Below are 17,574 nucleotides of genomic sequence, written 5' to 3' on the forward strand. Positions count from 1 at the left end.
TTTTCTGAGAGGGAATGTAACAGGGTTGGGGTCAATTCCAATTTCATTAGAAATTCCTATTTAATTATTGAATTCATTCATGAAGTGGAGAATTTATATTGAATTTCAACAATCTTTCAAGTTATTGAATTGGAATTAGACTGCATGGACTTTTTAAAATTGGAATTTCATTGGAATTGTAAAACATTTAATCTGTGGAATTGAATTAAATTGGAATTCAGTATTTTTACATTTCCCAGTAATGCAATGTATCAAACATTGACTGCAGGATTTGTATTTCTATAGTTCCAGTATAGTACGGCTGTCTGAACAGTCACATGATCAATCTGAAAGCCTGAGGGAATTGAATTTGTGGAATTGTTGTGACATAATATTGAATTGGGAATTTAATTCTTGGAATTTACCTAACATTGGAATGGAGAGGAATTTAGTTCTCTGAATTCAAAGACTGACCTGGAATTTTATTTAAATTAAATGTACAGATATAATTAAATTATTTCTCATTGAATTTGTGGAATTACAGGCCCAGTGCAGTCAAAAATGTGATTTTCCTGTGTTTTATATATACTTCCACACTACGAGGTTGGAATAATACTGTGAAAATGATAATGTCCTTTTAGTGTAAAAGCTGTTTTAAAAGACCGCTTGAAACTTCAGCCTGTTTTGGTGGGATGGAGTGTTGGCCTCCCTGGTGACATCCCCAGGTGGTAAATTAGTTAGTAGACCAATAAGAAAGAGCGTTCCAAACCTCTGCCAATAACAGATAGTTTCACCTCCCCAACCAGACCACTCCCAGACAGTCTTATCAACATTTTTGTTTGAGAAATTGCTCTTTGCTAAGAAGCTTTGTGTTAGTTTTTAACCATTTTAATTGAAAACAATCACAGAAAGGTACTTAATTGTTAGCCAAAACTGATATGATAGAGATAAAAACAGCTGCATTGGACCTTTAACTCAACCCTGGAACATAAAAATATTATTTGGGTTGAATAGTACGTCATGTCTGCACTGCAGCTACTAGGGCTGGGTGGATACCAGTATTACAATATTTTTTACATGGCAAAAATGAATACGAAGCAGACCTTTGGTCCTTTAAATACCTGCTGTATGTAAGATATTGTGTGCTATAGCTTGAAAAATAATTACATGTGACACTGGATAGCAACATAATGATGTTTGTTTCCAACATAAGGGCTGTTTTCCTAAAGAAGTTTAATCCGCTTCATTTTTTGTTTCCTTGCCACCTTACTAAGGAATATTGTGATATTGGTATTGTCACGGCCTTAGTAGCTACACAACATGGCCAGATGTATGTGGACACGCCCTCAAATGAGTGGATTCAGCTATTTCAGCCATACCCGTTGATGACACGTGTTTAAAATTGAGCACACAGCCATGCAATCTCCATAGACAAACATTGGCAGTAGAATGGCCCATACTGAAGAGATCAGTGACTTTCAACGTGGCACCGTCATAGGATTCCTCCTTTCTAACAAGTCAGTTCGTAACATTTCTGCCCTGCTAGAGCTGCCTTGGGCAACTATAAGTGTTGTTATTGGGAAGTGGAAACGTCTAGGAGCAACAATGGCTCAGCCGCAAAGTGGTAGGCCACACAAGCTCACAGAACGGGACCACGAGTGCTGAAGCGTGTAAAAATCTGTCCTCGGTTGCAACACTCACTACCGAGTTCCAAACTGCCTCTGGAAGCAACATCAGCACAAAAACTGTTCGTCGGGACCTTCCTTAAATGGTTTTCCATGGCTGAGCAGCCGCGCACAAGCCTAAGATCACCATGTGCAATGCCAAGCGTTGGCTGGAGCAGTGGAAACACGTTCTCTGGAGTGATCAATCACCCTTCACCATCTGGCAGTCCGGAGGACGAATCTGGGTTTGGCGGATGCCAGGAGAACGCTACTTGCCCCAATGCATAGTGCCATCTCTAAAGTTTGGTGTGGGAGGAATAATGGTCTGGGGCTGTTTCATTGTTCGAGCTAGGCCCCTTAGTTCCAGTGAAGGGAAATCTTAACGCTACAGCATAAAATTACATTTTAGACGATTCTGTGCTTCCAGCTTTGTGGCAACAGTTTGAGGAAGACCCTTTCCTGTTTCAGCATAATGCCCCCATGCACAGAGCGAGGTCCATACAGAAATGGGTTATTGAGATCGGTGTAGAAGAACTTGACTTGCCTGCACAGAGCCCTGACCTCAACCACATCAACACCTTTGGGATGAATGCGAACGCCAACTGCGAGCCAGGCCCAATCGCCCAACATCCGTGCCTGACCTCTAATGCTCTTGTAGCTGAATGGAAGCAAGTCCCCGCAGTAATGCTCCAACGTTTAGTGGAAAACCTTCCCAGAAGAGTGGAGACTGTTATAGCAGCAAAGGGGTCGCCATATTAATGCCCATGATTTTGGAATTAAATGTTTGACGAGTAGGTGTCCATATACTTTTGGCCATGTAGTGTATCGCAGTCTGCTAAGCGCCACATACAAACAGATATATTGTCTGTATGTGCTGGGTGCCTCCTTGTTGCTGTCAACTCAAGGATCGGAAACTGTTGCAAATTATGTTAAATGCAGTAATACAATCAGTAGATGTACAACATATGTGGAACTGTCATTTAACTGCACTCAAATTTATGTCTGTTTCTTTACTCTTTTTGCAGATCTACAATGAGAAAAGAAGGCAGTTCAGCCTGGTAAAGAATTCTCCTTATGAGATGGTGGAGAAGGTAGCTTCAGACATCGAGAAGCTACTGGCCAAGAAACGCAAAGCACTTGATGTAAGTCAGCAATTTGACTTCTATTTATTTCACAAAAAAACACTACATTTAGTGGCAGTTTGACAGACAGATTTAGCTCGGTCCTGGGCTAAAAAGCAAGTTCAATAGTGAATCGCCATTGAAAATGCTTCTTAATCCAAGATTCCCGACTGGAAATTTGACACAAAATTAACACATTTCATATGCAATATATTCGTAATGCGAACGCAATGACTTGATAACCTGTTGCCAATACATTTTTAATCTATACTGAACAAAAATATAAATGCAACATTTTCAAAGATTTTACTGAGTTAAAGTTCTTAAGGAAATCAGTCACTTGAAATAAATTAGGCCCTAATCTATGGATTTTACATGACTGGGCAGGGTCGCACCCACCCACTGGGGAGCCAGGCCCAGCCAATCAGAATTGGTTTTTCCACACAGAGTGCTTTGTTGGACAGAAATACTCCTCAGTTTCATCAGCTGTCCGGGTGGCTGATCTCAGACGATCCCGCAGGTGAAGAAGCCGGATGTGGAGGTCCTGGGCTGGTTACACCTGGTCTGCGGTTGTGAGGCCGGTTGGATGTACTGCCAAATTCTCTAAAACGACGTTGGAAGCGACTTATGGTAGAGAAATGAACATTCGATTCTCTGGCAACAGCTCTGGTGGATATCCATACAGTCAGCATGCCAATTGCACACTCCCTCAAAACTTATGGCATTGTGTTGTGTGACAAACTTCATATTTTAGAGTGGCATTTTGTTGTCCCCAGCACAAGGTGCACCTGTGTAATGATCATGCTGTTTAATCAGCTTTTTGATATGCCGCACCTGTCAGGTGGATGGATTATCTTGGCAAAGGAGAAATGGTCACTAACAGGAATGTAAACAAATCTGTGCACAAAAAAAGAGAAAAGCTTTGTGCGTATGGAACATTTCTGTGATCTTTTACTTCAGCTCATGAAACATGGGACCATCACTTTACATGTCGCGTTTATATTTTTGTTCAGGTTATTTAGTAACAAAAAATGCACCCCAAACCAGCTGGTGTTTGTGAAAGCAAAGACAGGTGAAATGCATTTTTAACAAGTTCAAATTCAAGTTACAGTAAACATTTGTTATTGTATAATTAATCTATAGTTTTAATATATGTCCAGGAAACTGCCCCATAATATAGAAGATGTATAGGAACAATAGAAGACAATGTTACATTTCCTTTCTGCACAAACTATAGGCAGCTTCTACAAACATTGTAGTATAGCAAATCGATTTTTCCTTTTGCAATGCAAATATTGTACTGTATATCGATCAGGTCCTCTACCAATTTTTCCTATCAGCAGAATAAATAGTTTATAAAAGATAAAAATAAAAATCTATTAAAAAAAATGTTAATAGACTTACCTTCTTGGTACTTGTTTCTTCTGAGGCTGAGATTCTGATATAGTTGTGAAAAAAAGCATTGCACCAGCACCTATTTATACCTGCACAATAGAAAGTGAAATTCAGGTGAGGGCTGTCTAGCTCTCCTATTGCTATACCCATTTCTTGTAAATGGGGCCATTATAGTAATAAAGGGACCATAGGTTTACTTTCAATATAACTTTCACTTTTTTTTTTACAGGTAAGAGCATCAGGTGGTTATGTGATTTACACAGAAAGACAAACGCCCAGCTCTTATAGTCTTCTAAACCCATTACATTTCTATGAAGTCAGACCATTTAGGCTACTTTAGAAATGGGCTTATGAGGTGAAATAGAACCAGAACCGCCCATGTCCTCCGTCCTCCGCGAGCGCTGAGGTTAAAGAGCTAGCAACCGGCATAGCATCCAGTATAGCAGACGTTTTGGTTCATTACGTAGGCCGGTCAGGATTTGACCGTTTCTAGCAACGTCCCCAGCAACAGACGCTAACAGCTAATTGACCCAGGGGTGGAAACCATTTGGCAGTGGACACTATTTGACATGGCAGGCCCTATTATAAATAATGTGAATATCATTTTTTAAATATCCCTCCCATTCAACTAGGTCTATTCAAAATGAAGGGCAGGACCTTTGTTTTCTCTGTTCTCTAACCTGAACTCTTGAACCTGCAGAGGCTGGCCAGTGAAGCAGAACGTGTCCAGCGAGACCATCCATGGCACGACAGCGTCAAGGTAACACTACTGTAACACACCCTACCAGCAGACTGTCTGCATTTGTAATGTATAAAAGATTCAGCAGGGGGTCATGATACGAAGCACATCCCCTATTGATGTAATGATTATATCAACAGTAAATGTTCACCCAACCATCATCATGCACTCCTCAAAGTCATCAGTGACCTCCTCACCGCTGCTGGTACTGGTGCCCTCAACATCCTGTTTCTCCTTGACCTTACATAAGTATTCAGACCCTTTGCTACGAGACTCGAAATTGAGCACAGATGCATCCTGTTTCCATTGATAATACTTGAGATGTTTCTACAACTTGGAGTCCACCTGTGGTAAATTCAATTGATTGAACATGATTTAGAAAGGCATACACCTGTCTATATAAGGTCTCACAGTTGACAGTGCATATCAGAGAAAAAACCAAGCCATGAGGTGGAAGGAATTGCCCGTAGAGCTCCGAGACAGGATTGTGTCGAGGCACAGATCTGGGGAAGGGTACCAAAACATTTCTGCAGCATTCCAGGTCCCCAAGAACACAGTGGCCTCCATCATTCTTAAATGGAAGAAGTTTGGAACCACCAAGACTCTTCCTAGAGCTGGCCGCCGGGCCAAACTGAGCAATCGGGGAAGAAGGGCCTTGGTCAGGGAGGTGACCAAGAACCCGATGATCACTCTGATAGAGCTCCAGAGTCCCTCTGTGGAGATGAGAGAACCTCCCAGAAGGGCAACCATCTCTGCAGCATTCCACCAATCAGGCCTTTATGGTAGAGTGGCCAGACGGAAGCCACTCTTCAGTAAAAGGCACATGGCAGCCTGCTTGGAGTTTGCTAAAAGGCACCTAAAGACTCAGACCATGAGAAACAAGATTCTCTGGTCTGATGAAAGCAAGCTTAAACGCTTTGGCCTGAATACCAAGCATCACGTCTGGAGGAAACCTGGCACCATCCCTACGGTGAAGCATGGTGGTGGCAGCATAATGCATTTTGGATGTTTTTCAGCGGCAGGGACTGGGAGACTAGTCAGGATTGAGGCAAAGATGAATGAAGCAAAGTACAGAGAGATCCTTGATGGAAACCTGCTCCAGAGCGCTCAGGACCTCAGACTGGGGTGAAGGTTCACCTTCCAACAGGACAACGACCCTAAGGACACAGCCAAGACAATGCAGGAATGACTTCGGGACAAGTCTCTGACTGTCCTTGAGTAGCCCAGCCAGAACCCTGACTTGAACCCGATCGAACAACTCTGGAGAGATTTGAAAATAGCGGTGCAGCAACTCTCCCCATCAAAGCTGACAGAGTTTGAGAGGATTGGGAGAAACTCCCCAAATTCAGGTGTGCCAAGCTTGTAGCATCATACCCAAGAAGACTCAAGGCTGTAATCACTGCCAAAGGTGCTTCAACAAAGGGTCTGAATACTTATGTACATTTGATATTTCAGTTTTAAATTTGTTATACATTTGCAAAAATTTCTAAAAACCTGTTTTTGCTTTGTCATTATGGGGTTGTGTGTAGATTGATGAAGGGAAAAAATTTAATACATTTTAGAATAAGGCTGTAACCTAGCAAAATGTGGAAAAAGGGGTCTGAATACTTTCCGATCGCACTGTATATTTGCAGCTGCTCGACTAAAAAAAATCTTGGTCGACCAAACAATCGACCAGTCGACTAAATTGTGTCAGCCCTAAAGTCAACACACCTATATTTTAGCATTAATTATCTTTTAAAATGCTAAATTTTCTCTAAGCCTCATGTCAAAATGTGTAGAATAGCATGAGATGGGCTATAAAACTGCACATGTTCCTCTCTGCCCCATGGCAAAATGTGTAGTATTGCAGGAGCTTTACAAACAGCAACGTTTTCTCTCAGCCTCATGTCAAAATGTGTAGAATAGCATGAGATTAGATATAAAACCACACATTAGTCTCTTTGCCCAATGGCAAAATGTGTAAAATTGCAGGAAGTTAGCTGCTTCCACCCAAAATGTATTTCTGTCTACGCCACTGGTGATTCAATCCACAGGTTACATTATTCACCTTGTTTGGTCATTGTCAATTTAACACTAGGTTCATTTGGCTGTAACATCGAAAAGGCAGCATTCGGCAGAATTTTTGGTAGGGTGACCTGATTTTTCTAACTATGAACATTATTTTGCCCAAACAGATTGTGAACCCAAATATGTAACTGATTCTAGTGGGGGGACAATACAGTGCCTTCAGAAAGTATTCACACCCCTTGACTTTCTCCACATTTTGTTGCGTTACAGCCTCACTTTAAAATGTATATAAATGTCGATTTTTTTTGTCACTGGCCTACACACAATACACCATAATGTCAAAGTGGAATTATGTTTTTCAAATTTTTTTGTCAATAAGTTTTCAACCCCTTTGTTATGGCAAAGCTAAATAAGTTCAGGAGTGAAAATTTGCTTAAAACCTGTTAGGGCTGCAAGCCCGATATCGGTACACCTCTGACAACATCCAGCTCAAGTGCAGGGCGCGAAATTCAAAATCTATTTTTTTTAAATATTTAACTTTCACACATTAACAAGTCCAATACAGCATTTGAAAGATAAACATCTTGTCAATCCAGCCAACATGTCCGATTTTTTAAATGTTTTACAGAGAAAACACCACATATATTTATGTTAGCTCACCACCAAATAAAAAAGAGGACAGACATTTTTCACAGCACAAGTAGGATGAAGTAGCATGCACAAGCCAACCTAACTAACCTAAAACCAACCTAAATAACCTAGAAAAAACTACCTCAGATGACAGTCCTATAACATGTTACACAATAAATCTATGTTTTGTTCAAAAAAAATGCATATTTTAGCTATAAATCAGTTTTACATTACTGCTACCATCATAGCTACAGTAAGAAATCGCACGGGAGTAGCCAGAGAAAATACAGACACCAACGTCAACTACCTTATTACACATCAGAAAACATTTCAGAGAAATATATGGTGGATAGCTAATGAAAGACAAAGATCTTGTGAATACAGACAATATTTCCGATTTCTGAAGTGTTTTACAGCGAAAACACCACATATATTTATGTTAGCTCACCACCAAATACAAAAGACAGACAGACATTTTTCACAGCAACGGTAGCATGCAATTAGCATGCACAAAGCTAACCAAACTAACCTAGAACCAACCTAAATAACCTAGAACCAACCTAAATAACCTAGAAAAAACTACCTCAGATGACAGTCCTATAACATGTTACACAATAAATCTATGTTTTGTTCGAAAAAGTTGAATATTTTAGCTATAAATCAGTTTTACATTACTGCTACCATCTTAGCCACCATCATAGCTACAGTCAGAAATCGCACGGCAGTAGCCAGAGAAAACAGACACCAACGTCAACTACTAATTTCACATCAGAAAAGATTTCAGAAAAATATATGGTGGATAGCTAATGAAAGAGAAAGATCTTGTGAATACAGACAATATTTCCGATTTCTGAAGTGTTTTACAGCGAAAACACAATATATCGTTATATTAGCTTACTACAATACAAACACACAGCAGCATTGATTCTAGTCAAACGCTAGCGATAGCACAGTTCGACAGATATATGAAAAAGCATCCCAAATTGGGTCCTTATCTTTGTTGATTTTCCATCAGAATGTTCTCCAAAGGGTCCTTTGTTCAGAACCGTGTTCATTTGGACCTAGAACGAACGATGTCCCTCTTGAATTAGCATGACACACTGGCCATGCCGTGCTAACCTCTCCGTCTTGACAAAATTCTTGCGTCGCATCACGTCTAAAGTCCAGAATAAATTTCAATAATATAATTAAAGTATATTGAAAAAACATACTTTAGGATGATATTGTGACATGTATCAAAGAAAATCGAAGCTGGAGGTCATATTCACCTATAACGAGTGTTTTCCAGGAGCGCAGTCCAGTTCCTACTTCGCGCCCAGAAAAAAAAATTAAGTGCGCACTTATCACTCAAAGATGTTCTTTTCAGTCCCTGACAGAGATAATCAAGTCATTTTTTCTCTCACTTCCGCATGACAACCAGGGGAAGATGTGTGACGTGTTTCTACAGTCCTAAGTGCCAAGGCCTTTTATAGAGAGTATCTTGAAGAGAGACATAGCTTCTTGGAAATGTCACTTTTTACAGAAAATGGGCTGTAAAAAGAGTTATGTTTCACTTAGAGAAATAATTAAACCTGTTTTAGAAACTAGAAGGTGTTTTCTATCCAAAGGTAATAATAATATGCATATTGTACAAGCAAGAATTGAGTACGAGGCCGTTTGAAATGGCCACCTCTTTCCACTGCTGATACTCACTGCTGATTTTTGAGCCATAAGAGGTTAAAATTAACAAGTCACATAATAAGTTGCACTCGGTGTGAAATAGTATTTAACAACTCTGTACCCCACACATACTGTACAGTTATTTGTAAGGTCCCTCAGTCGAGTAGTGATTTTCAAACACAGATTCAACCACAAAGACCAGGAAGGTTTTCCAATTCCTCGCAAAGGGCACCTATTCTGCCCTACAAAGCAAAAGAGCAGTAACTGCACGTTTGGTCAGAAATGTGTTAATGACATTTTTGATACGTTAAATACATGCTTTATCATGTGGAGAAATATCCTGCCTCCACTGTGTTGTTTTGGAGAAAAGGTTACAGTGAAACCAAGGGAAAAAAGCAGTAACTTCCGTCACTCACTTCAGTTACTGCCTTTTACCTTGGTTTCACCGAGATTTGGGCTGCAGTTACTACGGTTTACCTTGGTATTATTTATTGTTGTTTGCTGATACAAGTGTCAAACTATATAACACTGACAGCCACATACAAATAAATCTATGAACACATGTTTTTGTTTAAAAAAAACTATCATAATGGAAATGTATTCCATTGGGTGTACCAAGCAAGAAGGCAGTAACTGCTGTCTAGGGTCAAAGGTCATGTCAGAGGCCAGGGTCAATATGAATAAAAAATAACCTCATAGTTAAACAGATAACTACATCTCCAATGATCAGACTACAATTCATTTGACTGGAAAATGTAAAAACGTTTAAGTCCTTTTTTTCAGTTTCAATCTATGAGCAGTCACTGCTCTTTTACTTGGTAGGGCAGTATCGGTAGATGGGTAAAAAAACACATTTAATATCCCTTTGAGCATGGTGAAGTTATAAATTATACTTTGAATGCATTCGCTACAAAGATACAGGCGTCCTTCCGAACATCTAATCAAATGGCTACCCAGACTATTTGCATGGTTCACATCAGGCAATGCTTCTTGTTAGCTTGCTAGCTATTCTGTAAGCTAGCTTGACATGCTAGAAAGTAATTGAAACAAGTTGGGAAAAAAGTAACTTCAAGAAACGTGGTTTATTATCTTCTGAAGCAATTGAGTGTCCTGTCTTCATTATAGAAGTTATATTTTGCTGTCTCACAAAACAAATTTAGTCAGTAAATTAAGCCATCTCCATTGTAAATACTCTTTCTGCCATACATGCCTTCAAACTACCGTAAACCTCCTTAAGTATTCCCTTACCTAAGGAAATATTTGAGGTTCTCTGTGCAAATTATTACCTAAGGTACTGTAACCAGGCCCTGGAACTCCCTCTGACTCTGAGTCCATCACTACCTTTCAGTTCCACCTAAAGCCCCATCTCTTCACCTTGGCCTACCCATAAGCCCCCCCCCCCCCCCCCCCCCCCCCACATACACACACACACACTCTCTCTCCCATACACACTCTTACACACACAGAATATTTTTTTTTTACTATCCTTGTGGGGAACAAACAGTTGATTCCCAAACCTAACCCTTAACCTAACCTTAACCCCAAACCCCTAACCCTGAACCTAACCCTAACTCCTAAACCTAACCCCTAACTTTAATTCTAACCCTAATTGTAACCATAAATCTAACCCCTAAGCCTAAAATAGCCTTTTAATGTGGTGACCGGCCAAATGTCCCCACTTGTCCGAATAATCCTGGTTTTACTATCCTTGTGAGGACTTCTGGTCCCCCCCCCACACACAACACCTGCTGGTTCACTCATACAGTGACTCATCACACTCTTACCCTTCCTTGAGCTCTAACCCCCTTCTCTTTGTTTGTTTTCTCCCTGCATTTTAGTCTGCCATTGTTTTCTTTGGATATCTGTTTTTTTTGTTTTGTTTCTACAATTGTAAAGTGACTTTGGGTCCTTGAAAAGCACTTTATAAGTCCCATGTATTCTTCCTCTTCTTCTTCTCATCAGATTCCATGCCCCTTATTCACCATGAAACTCAAAGGTTTACCACCATGTCTGTCTACAGCTGCTGGAGTCCAATAGTACTATTTCCTAGTAATCTACTCAGATTTGCAAAGTTTAGAATGCGCTCATCCCGTGCCACACTGCATCATCAATCATCATTCTTGCGCACAGTCAGTCATTATTACAGCCAGGGTGGTCTGAGATCACCAGTCAGGGGCAGAGGACGGAGCTCAGGGATGAGCTGGCTCGACAGTGCTGGGCTGGGATAGCTGAAGCTGTAACTGGCGGCGTGGACTAAGTCAAATCAAATTTTATTGGTCACATACACATATTTAGCAGATGTTATTGCGGGTGTAGCGAAAAGCATGGCCAGCTCAGCCGGGGGGGGGGGGGGGGGGGGCACTGCTGAGTCCTACATACATTGACATTCCACTTTTCCACATGGTTTGGTCCATTAGCCCATTGAGGCAGGACAGGGCCTGTGGACTCATCCCCCATCCTCCCTCCCTCCCTCCCCTGCCACACCACCCCAGCCCTCCCAATAGCAGTGACTCCCTCTGTGAGCCTCACCACTACTGGCTCGCTCTCTGTGTATGTGTAACAGTTTAACTTTGCGTCCGTCCCCTCGCCCCGACCCGGGCGCGAACCAGGGACCCTCTGCACACATCAACAACAGTCACCCACGAAGCATCGTTACCCATCGCACCACAAAAGCGCGGCTCTTGCAGAGCAAGGGGAACCACTACTTCAAGGTCTCAGAGCAAGTGACGTCACCGATTGAAAGGCTATTAGCGCGCACCACCGCTAACTAGCTAGCCATTTCACATCCGTTACACTCACCCCCCTTTCGACCTCCTCCTTTTTCCGCAGCAACCAGTGATCCGGGTCACGGCACCAATGTAACAATTTAACTTTACGTCCGCGCCAAACTGGTGGCAGTTGTGAAAAAGTCAATAGTTGGAAGAGTTGCTTGGTTCGTTGAAAATAATGCCATTGATGACGAGATGCTTTTTTTCATTAATTAGGCTATTTTCACTTGAACTATATAGTCTGTCCACTACAACCTCAAGGTCAATATGGACACATATACAAAAAATGAATACTATATATGAATACATTTTTTATAAATTACCAAAGTTACCATAGATTGCCATAGATTACCTGTTAATTACCAAAATTACTTACGATTCCAAATATTTGGTAAATTACCGTTAGCTTTACAACTCTAGGCCAACTTGTCATCATCCATATTATATATGTTTTATCTTGCTCTCTACCAGGAATGGAACATGACGTATTACGATTCCAAGGCAGAGCTAGACTATGTGAGTAAAAAGTGAAAAGCTAATTTCTACACATCCTCTCTCATTTGTTGATTAAGCTTTTGAAATCTGCTGAAGAAAGAAGTGGTAGTAATATTGTGTGTGTGTGTGTGTGTGTGTGTGTGTGTGTGTGTGTGTGTGTGTGTGTGTGTGTGCGCGTGCGCGTGCGCGTGCGCGTGCGTGTGCGTGTGTGTGTGTGTGCGCGTGCGCGTGTGTGTGTGTGTGTGTGCGCGTGTGCGTGTGCGTGTGTGTGTGTGTGTGTATCTACATGTGTACGTGTGTTAGCAGTACTCCCTGCAAGATGGTGATGGGGAAACAGTGAGCCCTCCACTACAGGTGGAGTTTGTGTATGACCCTAACTTCAAAAATAAGGTCAACTACTCCTTCACAGCCGTTCAGATCCCCACAGACATCTACAAAGGAGGTGAGTTTCACATTAGTGCAATGGACAATGAATGTCTTATTATTATAATATTTAGCAGTCATTTGCTGCTCAGTTGAGACTATGGCCCTGTACACACTTGGGTAGTACAACTGATGTACAACACATATGACACAATGGTTGTGAAACAACAAATATTTTGGCAGAGAGTTTGTCTCCTCAATAATGTAGAGTGTTTTACAATCTTAATTTAGACAGGTGGAAAGTATAAGGTTTACTAGTTAGTAGAGGGGAGAACAGCAGCGCTTGACTTGGACTCAATAAGTACCGGTACTCCATTTTGGGTGCCAGTACTGTTATTATTTAGGTGTAGAAGCTCCACAATTCTTTTGAGCTAATATTCTATAAGAGGAACAGGAGCTCAAGCAGCACAAATTTGAGGTGCTTGTACTCCTCTCCGGGGAGCTCCTGCCCATGTCAATCAATGGAGAACAGAAATGTTGTGGTGTTCTACTCATTAATACAAATTAAATAACAAAAATATAGTCGTTGCATAAGTATTCACCCTCTTTGTTTAGGCAAGTCTAAATTAGTTCAGAAGTAAACATTTCCAATCACAGATTTAAATACAAAGACCCGGGAGCTTTTCAAAAGCCTCATAAAGAAAAGGGCAGGGATTGGTAGATGGGTACCAATAATAAATCAGTCATTGAATATATCTTTAAGCATGGTCAAGTTAATAATTATGCTGTGGATGATGTATTAAACCACCCACACACCTCAAGCATGGTGTAGTTGCATTGTGGTATAGGTATGCTTGACATCGGCAAAGACTGAGGAGTTTTTCAGAATGAAAAGAAATGGGACGGAGCTAAGCACAGGCAAAATCCTAGGAAAACCTGCTTCAGTCCACTTTACACCAGACACTAAAAGAGGAATTCACCTTTCAGGAGGACAATGACCTACAATATATATACAAAAGTATATGGACACCCCTTCAAATGAGTGGTTTCGGCTATTTCAGCCACACCCATTGCTGACAGGTGTATAAAATCGAGCACACAGCCATGCAATCTCCATAGACAAACATTGGCAGTAGAATGGCCTTACTGAAGATCTCAGTGACTTTGAACGTGGCACCAACAAGTCAGTTTGTCAAATGTATGCGCTGCTATAGCTGCCCCAGTCAAGTGTAACTGCTGTTATTGTGAAGTGGAAATGTCTAGGAGCAACAACGGCTCAGCCGCGAAGTGGTAGGCCACACAAGCTCACAGAACGGGACCGCCGAGTCCTGAAGCGCATAGCACATAAAAAAACATCTGTCCTCGGTTGCAACACTCACTATGTCAGCACAATAACTGTTTCTCGGTGAGCTTCATGAAATGGGTTTCCATAGCCTAGCAGCCACACACAAGCCTAAGATCACCATGTGCAATGCCAAGCGTTGGTTGGAGTGGTGTAAAACTCGCCGCCATTGGACTCTGGAGCAGTGGAAACGCGTTCTCTGGAGTGATGGATCACGCTTCACCATGTGGCAGTCCGACGGACAAATCTGAGTTTGGCGGATGCCAGGAGAACGCTACCTGCCCCAATGCATAGTGCCAACTGTAAAGTTTGGTAGAGGAGGAATCTGGGGCTGTTTTTCATGGTTTGGGCTAGGCCCCTTAGTTCCAGTGAAGGAAAATCTTAACGCTAGAGCATACAATGACATTCTAGACGATTCTGTGCTTCCAACTTTGTGGAAACAGTTTGGGGGAAGGCCCTTTCCTGTTTCAACATGACAATGCCCCCGTGCACAAACCGAGGTCCATACAGAAATGGTTTGTCGAGATTGGTGTGGAAGAAGTTGGCTGGCCTGCACAGAGCCCTAACCTCAACCCCATTGAACACCTTTGGGATCAATTGGAACGCAGACTGCGAGCCAGGCCTAATCGCCCAACATCAGTGCCCGACCTCACTAGTGCTCTTGTGGCTGAATGGAAGCAAGTCCCCGCAGCAATATTCCAATATCTAGTGGAAAACCTTCCCAGAAGAGTGGAGGCTGTTATAACAACAAAGGGGGGACCAACTCCATATTAATGCTCATGATTTTGGAATGAGATGTTCGACGAGCAGGTGTCCACATACTTTTGGTCATTTAGTGTATCTGGACATTCAAAGACTTTCTGGACTCCCCTTTGTTGCTGCAAAAACACTCTCCAGCTCCAACATCCTAACCAATCACAAGTTATTACTACTGATAATGGGATTATGAAATCATAAACGGACTCATTATGCAACTAAAACGAGCTCAAGTCAAATAGTCTCTAACAGATTAATGGGCAAATATTGCACAATACAGTTGGCAAAGCTCTTTTGAGACTTACACAAGAAGACTCTGCCAAAGGTGTTTCTAGCAAGTATTAACCTCCTGAGTCAATACATATCTAATCAAGGTATATTAGTGTTTTAGTTTTCATTCATCTTTAAAAAATATAATTTTTCTTTCACTTTGACATTACAGTGTATTTTGTGTAGATCGTTGACAAAAAATTGCAATTAAATCCAGTTTAATCCCACTTTGTAACAAAATGTGAAAAAGTTCAAGGGTGTGTAGACTTTCTATAGGCACTGTAAGTGAGATCAATCCGTCTTCTACCTGGTCTTTCCCTTCAGCCCCAGTGATTCTAAATGAGCTGAACTGGACACAGGCGCTGGAGAAGGTGTTTATGGAGAACAGTCAAGAGGATCCTTCACTACTCTGGCAGGCATTTGGTAGCGCCACTGGGGTCACCCGCTACTACCCAGGTACATGATGTCCTTATAACAGGAATACATGATGCCCTTATTACAGGACATACAGGATGCCCTTATTACAGGAATAAATTATGTCTTTATTACAGGAATGTAGGATGCCCTTATTACATGAATACATGATGTCCTTATTACAGCAATACAAGATGTTGTTATTACAGGAATACATGATGTCCTTATTACAGCAATACAAGATGTTGTTATTACAGGAATACATGATGTCCTTATTACAGCAAGACAAGATGTTGTTATTACAGGAATACATGATGTCCTTATTACAGCAATACAAGATGTTGTTATTACAGGAATACATGATGTCCTTATTACAGCAATACAAGATGTTGTTATTACAGGAATACAGGACGCCCTTATTAGAATTATAGGATCTCTTTGGGCCTTTCCTTCACGACAATGCAATATACTGTAAAGCAATAAACGTTTACTTAAATGTGAATGGTTATATGGTTATATGAATGGTTGGAAATATGCTGGGTTGTGAAACTAAACTGAATGTCAGCAAGTCTGCACAATTGAAGTGTTCTATAATAACCCTCCTCTGTCTCATATATCTGTGTCCCAAATGTCACCCTATTCCCTATTATAGTGCCTTATTTTTAATCAGGGCACCCATTCCCTTTATAGTGCACTATTTTTTACTAGGGCCCCTAGTAGTGCACTACAGTATATAGGGAATAGGGTACCATTTGGGATGCACTCACTGAGTTTCTAGCTATAAACCTGTTATTTATCTATCATTTCTGGGCAACAATGAAGTACCTCACTGTGATTTGTTTCAATTAAAATGGTCAAAAATAAACTAAAATTGATTTCTGCCAAAGAACAATTTCTCAAGCTAGAATTTTGCTAGGACTGTCTGGGAGGGGTCTGAGTGGGGAGGTGAAAACTAGCTGTTACTGGCAGAGAGGTTTGGAACTCTCTTGGTCTACTAACTAATTTACTGCAAATAGCTCTTACGTGTTTTCATAATTTTCACAATGTCACAGTATTATTGCAACCTCATAGTGTGTAAATACTGTATATATAAAACACAGGAAAGTCAGGTTTTTGCACGGGTCCTTTAAGCATCTACTTCCTCAAAGAGGGCTTACTTGAAGGTTACAAATACTCAAAGGAAAGTAATACCACAAAACCTATGAAATGTAAATACAATATTAGCTCCATTGTCTTATATATATATCATCGTCTGGTGGCATACTGGTAGGGGCAAATAAAAACTGCAAGTTACAATTCTATATGTTTTTATTGCCTTATCTGTAGCCACACCATGGAGGGCCCCTGATAAGATCGACCTTTATGATGTGAGGAGAAGGCCATGGTATGTGTTACCTATTCTGTTTTCTTTTAATAATTGATTTTGATTATGGTTGAAGAGTTCATTTTGAGAATTCTTCATTCTTTTTCATAAGGTACATCCAAGGGGCCTCATCCCCCAAAGACATGATCATACTCGTTGATGTGTGAGTTCTCTAATTTAAGTTCCAACAACTTAGTACCAAAATGACTGGTTACACTATAAGAGAGTGCAGTGCAGTGCAGTGCAGTGCAGTGCGCGCGTCTCATGATACCTTTCCCCTGTCCCCCCGCAGGAGTGGCAGTGTGAGCGGCCTCACTTTGAAGCTGATCAAGTCATCAGTGATGGAGATGCTGGACACTCTGTCTGATGACGACTATGTCAACGTGGCCAGGGTGAGTGTGTTTGTGATAGTGTGGTAGTTACTGTAGTTACACCTGGGATTTACTTTTTTGTTGTTGTTGTAGAATTCTATTTCGTACTATTTTCATAGACATCAGCATAAAACATGTTGCACAACCTTAAACAACACAGCAATCACTCATATGAACAGTTATACATTTGTTCATAACCAATTTCCTCCTTCACTAACAGTCTTTATCTCTTGCT

The 17,574-nt window shown here is 41.0% G+C and overlaps 1 protein-coding gene across 1 annotated transcript in view; it reads left to right on the forward strand.

The window, feature by feature from the left end:
• Positions 1–2,569: 2,569 nt before the first annotated feature.
• LOC120021849 (voltage-dependent calcium channel subunit alpha-2/delta-2-like) overlaps positions 2,570–17,574 on the forward strand; it is a 43,411-nt gene continuing 28,406 nt past the window's right edge. Inside the window, exons 1-9 of the mRNA XM_038965698.1 lie at positions 2,570–2,581; positions 2,669–2,785; positions 4,860–4,919; positions 12,437–12,481; positions 12,767–12,902; positions 15,516–15,647; positions 16,932–16,989; positions 17,081–17,131; positions 17,261–17,360. Of these exons, the coding sequence (XP_038821626.1) occupies positions 2,570–2,581; positions 2,669–2,785; positions 4,860–4,919; positions 12,437–12,481; positions 12,767–12,902; positions 15,516–15,647; positions 16,932–16,989; positions 17,081–17,131; positions 17,261–17,360 (711 nt within the window). The remainder of the gene's footprint in view (positions 2,582–2,668; positions 2,786–4,859; positions 4,920–12,436; positions 12,482–12,766; positions 12,903–15,515; positions 15,648–16,931; positions 16,990–17,080; positions 17,132–17,260; positions 17,361–17,574) is intronic.

The sequence above is a fragment of the Salvelinus namaycush genome, chromosome 2 (genome assembly GCF_016432855.1).
Source record: "Salvelinus namaycush isolate Seneca chromosome 2, SaNama_1.0, whole genome shotgun sequence".
NCBI classification, from domain to species: domain Eukaryota; kingdom Metazoa; phylum Chordata; class Actinopteri; order Salmoniformes; family Salmonidae; genus Salvelinus; species Salvelinus namaycush.